General features: G+C 35.8%; 1 protein-coding gene across 3 annotated transcripts; it reads right to left on the bottom strand.

Annotated features, from left to right (window-relative positions):
• Window positions 1-2822: 2822 nt before the first annotated feature.
• On the bottom strand, window positions 2823-8945 carry LOC120067905 (Protein phosphatase 2C family protein). 3 transcript variants are annotated; one of them, XM_039019527.2, is made up of 2 exons: window positions 8717-8945; window positions 2823-4261 (listed from the first exon to the last, which is right to left on the bottom strand). In XM_039019527.2, exons 1-2 carry the CDS (start codon window positions 8849-8851, stop codon window positions 3278-3280), a joined length of 1119 nt encoding a protein of 372 aa, XP_038875455.1. In that variant the 5' UTR covers window positions 8852-8945; the 3' UTR covers window positions 2823-3277. The 3 variants fall into 3 exon arrangements, with proteins under 3 accessions (XP_038875455.1, XP_090164269.1, XP_038875457.1); XM_090308143.1 differs by having other exon boundaries at window positions 8606-8941; XM_039019529.2 differs by lacking the exon at window positions 8717-8945 and adding an exon at window positions 6237-7880.
• Window positions 8946-9474: the final 529 nt, after the last annotated feature.

The raw sequence follows: 9474 nt of genomic DNA on the forward strand, positions 1-9474 counted from the left end.
ATCCAGGTTAGATAAAAATTAGACACAAAGGTTTCAGGGACGATACCTGGTGACCATTGTTGCAGTAAGATGGGTTTGCCACCCAAGTGCCATGAACCATTATCAAGCACCCAGTCTGAGACTCAAATTTGAGGAATTTAAAAATAATTAGGTTGTTGTTTAGCAAAGTAATGGTGGCATCTCCACATGTCCCCAAATCCTCTGAATAAACCGATAAACCACGAAATACAGTAGTCTCACATCCACAAACTGACCTATTAAGGATTTGTCCCACATACTAATTCCCGCATCAAGAACATCCTCACAAGGTTCAACAACAACTCTATCATCCTCAACCAATGGAGGAGTAAATTCGAGGTTGCCCTTCAAATTCGAGCCAAATAGGGTCGACCATGGTTTCCTCCCCATCGAACCAAAATTGCCCTCACTCGAACCAGCCTCCTTTCAACCAAATCGAGAATCTGGCCCAGTTGAACCGAAATAAGACTCCCTCATCGAGCGAATTGGAAAAATGGGCGCAACCTGACTCACACTAGCTTTGGCCTGTCCCACCTCTCCCAACCCAGCCCGCCAACTTTCCTCAGGCCCATAACCCTTCAGCCCATCCTGCGCATCTCTCAAACCTCCCAGCCCAAACCACCTATCATCAGGCTCACGACTCAACCACCCTTTGAACCCAAACCTTCCAGCACCAACCTCTCATCAATCTCCCCTTCCTCAAGCCTAGCCCTGGCAGAACCTCCCCCTCGCAGCCCAACCCTTCCCTCTAGCCCACAACTCTGCCTACTTTCCCCATCCAGCCCCTCCCTTGCCCTTCATTCCACCAGACCCAGAAAGTCCCCCATCCTCCAGGTGGGACTCCAACAAAAGCCCATGAACCTCACCTGAGCCCAACCCACTCTTTAGCACACCCAGCCCAGTTCCCCCAACAGCTCCAACCTCAAAACCAAACCCGCCCAAATTACTCCCACTAATTTGTGGATTTTTTTAAAAAAAAAATTTAGACAAGCTTGTCGAAAGTTTTTTCCCACTAATTTGGGAAAATTATCCTATAATATGGTTGAGAATTGCTCACATTTATTATATGCCATATTAGTTAAAGATAAGAATTACACATTATTATGAATATTATAATAATAAATAGATGTTCATTGTTTAGTGTCTCAAAAGCCATGTATCACCCTTTCATGTCGTCCCATTTACTAATTATCCATGTTTGGTGTCCATAGAGTCCACATCATATAAGTCCACATCCATGTTTGGTGTCCCATTTTCTATAAATAGTGGCATTTAGTTGATCTTAAAATGACACACACATTGGGTAAATTTCATACAAATTAGAGAAAGTGGAGAAATTTGAGAATTTTCTCATTTCTCATTTTGTTATTTTATTTTATTTGTATATTATGTTTTATTTATTTTAATATTTATCTATTTTATTATTATATTATATTTTATTACCATTCGTGTTCCCGTTGTGCTCCTCAAATTCACAACACATATTTAGTATCTAAATTTTTAGATTTGTACCTATTGTGGTTAACTTTAAAAAAATGTTTAATTAGACAATGAACATTAAGAATGTTTAAGAAGTCCTTTTATCATCAATTTCAATCTAAGAGGTCCTTCCCATATTAAAAATTTCAAAAATTAATTGATGACTTAAATATAAAATTGAATAATGTCTAACCCTAAACTTTCACTTATAATAGATCTAGATTTTTATTAAACACAATCAGAAATAGATAAATTTATTGAATACATCTTTTTTTAAAAAGAACACAAATTTCAAAGTTTAAAAATATACCTCAGACACTTTTTAAAGTTTTAAGACTTATATAACATTTTTCAAAACTCAAAGAATCAAATAGACTCAAATAAAAAGTTTAAAAGACTTTAACTAAAAATTACAAAAATGATAGAATAAAGACATTACACAAAATTTTTCGATAACCATTAGGCACTAAATTAAAATTTTATTGACGTAAGTACAAAATTGTTAGGACATATTTGGATTGATTAGAGAAAAAAATGTTATTTTTATTTAAACTCTTTTAATAAAAACGATTTAAATTATATTTAAAAGTGTTTCAAAAACTATATTGAGTGGTTATCAAATACTTCAATTTTTTCCAAAAGAACTTATTTACAAAATTTAAACACTTGAAAAGTTAAACCAAATATACTCTTAATTTACCTATTAAATTCTTCATAAATTTCAGATAGTTATTAAATATAAATGTAAAATTTAAGTATTAATTTTGTAATTTAACCATCATTGTTTAGGAAATAAAATTATTTGGAGTTGTCTGCACGTGTCCTTGCATATGGACCTTTTTGGATTTTGACAGCTTCTTCCAACGATGAAGCCGAAATTGACGAGGATTTCGTTTTCAAATCCATATTGGCATGAATAAATATCATTTTATACACATTTCAAACAAATAATTGTCATTTTAAATAATCAGCCGGCACTGACTATTTTTTGCCTTGTCATACAACATAAACATTTTGGTACTTTAAGAAGCTCAAATTTCATATCTGCATCATATTATTTAAATTATGTCTTGACCCGAGTTATATTATTGTACAATTGAACACGATCCAACTCAATAGATAAAACATTAATTACTATTCTAAGAGTTTATGGTTCAATCTTTCAATCCATTTTATGTCATTCCGCCCTTTTAGAGTGCAACATGTTTAACATGTTGATACCTTAAGAAAGAAGCTTGGATTTATAGTATTAGATGATCTAAATTATGTCGTGAAACGAGTTACAATGTACAATTGAACAGAAATAGTTGAATCAGCTCGATAGATAAGATACTAATTACCATCTCAAATATCGATGGTTATATCTTTCAATCCCGCAATCTTTTAAATCTGAAAGAAAATTAACAAAAAAGAAACAAAATGCATGGGCACCATTGTTTTATGCCATTTCAGCCTTCTAGAGTGCTACATGCTTTGTTCAACTAAAAATCCAAAGAAAGACAGAAACACATAAAATAAACAAAAAGAAGGCCAAATTCCGAGGCCTCCAGGGGATCAAAAAGCTTCTCATTATCACTTTACAAATAATGCCGGAGGGAACAAAATTCCTATTAGGTTGGCTAGTTCCAAAATCTAATTGACCGCAGTCATGTTAATCAGTTTCTCTGTATCCCTACAAAACTGCTGGCTGCTTTTTTTTTTATCTTTTTTCTTTTTTTGGGTTTCTTCTGAAGCAAAATCATAAACAGACCAGAATTGATTATGCTTGAAAATGCGATAATCAGTTACCTTCTAACAAGCTCCTCAATCTACTTGTAGCCTCCTCTGTCAGATTACATGACTTGCATATTCGCTGCTGAGGAACGCAGCTCGGAGAAGAAAAGCAGATTACAATTGCAGTAAGATTATCTGATGTGTTGAGACGCAAAGCTTCCTGGACTAATTCTCGAGAACTTTGATGAGGGTCATTGTGCTTCCTCAACCCACGTCGAACGAGACTGACAGCATATTGGCTTGACATAACATCCCAAATCCCGTCACAGCCAAGAATCAAGAACTCGTCATCATTTGTTAAAATAACATGCTCCACTTGTGGATCAGCAATGAGAGGTGATGAGGACCCATTTGGTAATTTCAGGTCCCAATCCCCTAAGGTCCTGGTCACTGAAATATAGCCATTAACATACCCATCATCTACGAACCCACCCATCCCTTCCACTCGCTTGAGCTCAAGTAAATTAGAAGGTCTGTGATCTTGAGACATTGGGACTGCTATACCTTTCCTACATAAGACTGCTCGGCAGTCACCGGCATTTGCAACAAGCAAATGCCTCCCAAGAACCAACGCCGTTAATGCAGTTGTCCCACACGAGCTGCTAACACTTTGCTCATCAGCCAAGGCAAGATCTGCCAGTTGGAATGCTTTGCGATGAGAGTTCTCCAAATCTTTCAGGGAAATAGAATCAATGTCCTGCATTTTTAACCAATCAGCATCTTCAAAGAATAATCTCATGGCATTCCTCTTGAGAAAAGCAGCTGCGTGAGGCCCTCCATGACCATCAAAAACAGCATAGAAACCATTAGGCATAGAACATTTGAACACAGATCTGAGGTGGGCAGACAGATCATCAATGCAGACATGTTCATCATCCATAGAATCCCGAGCTCCAATGTCTGCATAGCTACCAGATCGAATGTTTGGAACAAAATCTATGGCAGTTGATTTTATATGCACATCTTCAACAATATCTGAGCAACTAACTGCCTGCTTGACCAAAGATAAAAAAGCAGGGTAAGGAATTCTCCAGGCATTCGAGAATTTGGTATGGAATGCAGTATCATATATTAACAATATAAGGACAGAAAACATCTAAAATATGTCGTGCTAGTAATTACTAACTAGTAGAAAGCAAACCAAGCAAATATAGCGTCAGCAGAAGATCTGTATATTAGCAGTGGTAACATTATTTTCTACTTTTGTAATCGTTACATGTTAAGTATGAATATCTTAGTAGCTTAATGTTGCTGGATCATTCATACTAATAATATAAGGACAGAAAACATCTAAAATATGTCGTGTTAGTAATTACTAACTAGTAGAAGCAAACCAAGCAAATATAGCATCAGCAGAAGATCTGCATATTAGCAGTGGGAAAATCAATCACACTTTATATAAACAATCCAGCAACATAGAGCTACTAAGATTTTCATACTTAACATGTAAGGATTACAAAAGTAGAAGATAATGTTCCCTATTAATATCCAGAGAAGTCGCATTTTCTTGCACTTCGAACCTCAGCCCCACCTCTCCCAAATTAAACAGTTGATTTTGCAAAATAAATAATTTAGTTTGAAAAATAATCAACAGAAAATGTAAATGACTAAGTAGGAAAATGAATGAAGTTGACATTTTTGGTCTCTCATATAGTATGTATTTAAGTGGTAGTTGTGAGTCTAGTGATAAGAGTTATAATTATAATTTGGATTGGAATGAAATGAGGGGGAGGCATGAAGTTGACACCTTAAGTTCGAAGGGCTAGCGTCCTTGTTTAATCTTTGATCTTAGAGATGTAGAAAATCCAATTTAAGGGTTACCATGGCTCACAAGTCTGAACACAAACCTTCATCGTCAAAAAGGGTTTTGCTTCATTGTGAAATAAATTTAAAAATTAAAAAAAAAAGGTTTTTCTTCAGAAGTAAGGAAAAGACCACGCATTAAAGGAGAATTGTTGGGGTTAGTTGTTCAGATTTTTTAATAGATCTAGAATAGTTTTGGTTCCGATTTCAATTGGAAGGGAAAAAATAAGGGTTCACAGAAGTCTAAAGTTCTTTAGTAGTAAAAGAGCTTGACAGGTTTGAGCTGAAGGGTGTTGCTACTTGCTAATTAGAAAAGTTAAATGAGGAGGGAGAAAAGGTAAAAATACAATGGAAACCCATCGCTTAGTAGGTTTAGCTTAAATTTTGCTCAGATCATTTTCAAAGGACAGAGCTGGAGCAGAGCCGGGGTGCTTTCTGGTAGTTAGTTGAGAAGGTTAGGTTTCAAACGATTTTCAAATCCTCACATTGTATTTAATTGCCTTGGTTTCTTGAAGCCGCTTGCTGTTTGTTGTGGTAGGGTTATGCCATGATAAGCTATTAGCTACTGGGTTTCTCTCTTCCTAAAGTTCTTCCAATAGGATGTGAAGTTCTTGAAAGCCACTATTTTAAACCTGCGACAATTTCTAGTCATCCTAGAAAGGGAAACAAAAAACTAACAAAATGCAATTACATTGATTAAAAGAAATTACAAAATTACAGTCCTATCCAAAGGATTACAAAAAAGATTTCCAATGGGCTATAAGAGAGCTTAAAATACAATTACAAAACAGCGAAACCAATTTACACCACATAAGTAAAAGATTCAAAATCCTGTTGTGTCTGAGAAAATGTGTGAATTCCTCTAAGACATATAGACCATACATTGGTGTAGGTAAAGCCAATGAAAAACCAAAACTCTTTGCTATGAGAAGCCCAAAAAGATCTAGCAAAAGAACATGAAATAAAGAAGTAACTTGGTGATTTCGAACCATTAGAGCACATGATGCATCATGAAAGAGACAAACCAATGCCAAGCGAACTGCATTGTAGCTCGTCTTAGGTGATAAGGCATGAGTAGGTAAGCTCCTAGGCCCCCACATAAAGAACTTAACATTTTTCGGGAAATCTTCTATTCCAAATTGACTCGAGAACAGCTTCTTTACCTTGAATACCCATCGATGCAAAGGTTCTGGAGGAGTTTTGAAGAGAAACCAATCTTGTCTAAGTTCCATTCCCAGAATGACCTACTGACCTCTCAGTTATTAGAAAGGGCATGTGAGAGTCTTGCTCATTCAACAATTTCAGTCTCCTACATGTCTTCTACACTTTAAATTCCAGGATGCTGATACATTAGACCATAAATATAGAGGCTTCTTTATTGAGAATGAGGGCATATATGGAGGGGTTGACATCCCTCAATGCCCTATTACCATTAATTTGAAAAAGATAAACTGAAGATAAACCACATGAGGGTAGAAAATCTCTTCATGCTCATTAGTAATAGCCCACAAAATTGCTTTTCCTAAGTCCAACTTGTAGCAGAAAAAATAAAATCAACAGAAATCGTGAAAGAAACCCTCCCAACCTATATAACATTGCAACTATTATTCCATTGTTAGGATCGACTTCGAGGATGAAACTTTTCAATTCAACATGCCTCTCCCACCGAATGAAGTTTTATCATAGTTACTAGAACTGTACAGGGTTGTTCAAAGTCTGCTCACAACAGGTGTGAGGAGATTTTTCCTCTTTAAAGGATTTAAGATGAAGCATGCACCTAAAGCTCTCAGCCATGCTCTACTCTACTATACCCTTCTCCTCGCCAAGTTAATCTAACACACCTACAGCACAACACCAACCAATGGAGGGAGAGAGGGCTCAATAATACACAGGAGACCTTCTCCCGAGCAGAAACCTAGCCCCTTCAATTACCAAAGCCTTGCTTTTAATACACAGAAAAAAAAAAAAATTAAGACAAATAAAAATCGGGCAGAATCAAATAGAAGACCCCCAATCTAAGTTGATAAGGAATAAGGGGATCTTCAAAAGGAATTGTGAATAGCACTCCAATGGGAGGCTGTACATTTGACCCATCACAAAATTTACAAAAGAATTATAAATATTAGAAATATCATAAGTTGGCCTAGTGGTAAATAAGGGAGCATGACCTTGATAAAAGGCTAAGAGGTCCTAGATTCAATCCATGTTGGCCACCTACCTAGGATTTAATATCCTATGGGTTTTATTGATATCTAAATGTTGTAAGGTCAGACAGTTGTCCCGTGAGATTAGTCGAGGTATGCATAAGCTAGCCTGAACACTCATGTATATCAAAAGAAAAATTATAAATATCAGAAATGATCCAAAATTCATTTCTTATCAAAGAAGCAAAAGGAAAACTTTCATCGCATTGGACCAGAGCATTTTAGCTAAATAAAAGCTCTCCCTCACTCTCTCATGTTTTATGAAGGCCCCAAATAAAAATAAGATCAAATTGTGCTGAGTCGCATTCAAGCAAGACAAAGGAAAGTATGAAAATAGAAATGGAGACAAAAATAAAGGAAATTAAGTAGGTTCAAGAAGGGGAAATTTGTAAGGATGGGTCAAATTTCGAGGCCCATTTGAAATTTGGCTCAACTTTCAAAAACACTCAAATTTTGGCCTTCTAATGACGTCAGCCATATGTAAAATGTCCGTTTAGTCCCCAAAATGCTCGATGTCGTACATGCATCGTAGATTTTCGCTCGTTCATCTCGTTTTGGACTCATTCCTCTCGTTCTTCATCGAACAGATCGAACATTTTAAATTTTATTATTTAGTCCGCCGGCTTCTTCCTCTTCATCTTCTTCTTCCTCTTTCTTCTGCCTTTCTTTTTCTTCTTTCTTCTTTTGGCTTTCTTTTCTTCTTCTTTCTGAATTCAAATGAAGGAAAAAACTTAAAGGAAAAGACTCCAAAATTGATGAGTAAAAGCTAAAGGAAAAAACGAGAGGAAGAAGCGAGAGGAAGAAAAAAGAGGAAGAAGCGAGAGGAAGAATTCAAAAGAAGGGAAAAATCAAGGAAAAATGATGGAGAACAATGTGAATTGGGGAGCAAGATGAAGGAACGAGAGGAAAGAGCGAGAAATCTTTGTTGCATCTGGCCTCATGCGCGTTTTGAAGGTTAAAACGGTACTTTTGCACGTGGCTGGCATCATCAAGAGGCCAATTTTCAAGCGTTTTTGTGAGTCAAATTTTGAGTGGGCCTCAAAATTTGACCCATCCGTACAAATTTCCCATCAAGAAGGGATGCTTATTTTATTTTATTTTGTTTTATTTCTGCCAGAATCAGTAGATAGAATGATATTAACCAAACTCGATTTGAAGATTATCGGAAGATTGCAGCTATTCTTCCAATCCTACCCTAACATACGAGATGAAAATTAAACGAAATAAGCCATTCTAATTCCAGGAAAAGAAAATGATAACGGAGCTTTTACAATCAAATTATGGCAAAAGAAATAGATCAATCGCGATCAACATAAATACGAGCATACCCTCAACAAGAAACAAACGTGAAACGATCACCGCATACTGTATTCCACAGGCAAGAACGTAAAGATATGGGAAATGAAAAAATGAGAGGAAATTTGTGGGGAAATGCAGACCTCGGCAAAGACAGGTGAGGAAGAAGGGTGCGGCAAATCGATCTGAAGATCGCGATCGTCGGTTACGCGAAGATGATAATTGATTTTCATGAGAGGAACGGATTTTGGGCATTTGATCTCAGCTTCAGCTACCATCTTCTTCCGACTGGCGATCTAGGCAAATGGTACAGAGTATTCTTGATAATGAGGCAGGCAATTCAGGAGCTAAAAGGGTTTTTGTTTTATTAGGATTAAAGGATAATGTGTTTCCAAGTAATATATTTTGGATTTTTTTTTTTTTTTTTTTTTTTTTTTTTGATGTGGTGGTGGAAAAATTAGGTTGATAGTAAGAAGTTTTATGCTCATTAAGTTTATGTTAGCTAGGGTGGAAACAGTTCGGTTCGATTCGGTGGTCAAATCGAATCGAATGAATTTTCTAATATGTGAAATCAAACCGAACCGATTTATTGGTTCAAATCGAACTGAACCGACCGCAGGTTCAATTTCAAATTCGGTTTTGATATTTTTGAAAAATCTATGTTATATATATATATTTTTAATTAAAAAGCGATTCGGTTTTCAATTTGATTTTGTTCTTTAAATTAAAAACGGTTCGGTTTTGAATTTAGTTTTACTCTTTTGTTTATATATATAATTATATAGATAAATAAATATATATATATTAGTTAAAAACGGTTCGGTTCGGTTTCAAATTCGGTTTTCGAAATTGAAATCGAATCGAACCAAATTAATTCGATTTTAAAATTTCTTCAAACCGA

The sequence above is a fragment of the Benincasa hispida genome, chromosome 12 (genome assembly GCF_027475165.1).
Source record: "Benincasa hispida cultivar pf3 chromosome 12, pf3_genome.v1.1, whole genome shotgun sequence".
In the NCBI taxonomy this organism is placed as follows: domain Eukaryota; kingdom Viridiplantae; phylum Streptophyta; class Magnoliopsida; order Cucurbitales; family Cucurbitaceae; genus Benincasa; species Benincasa hispida.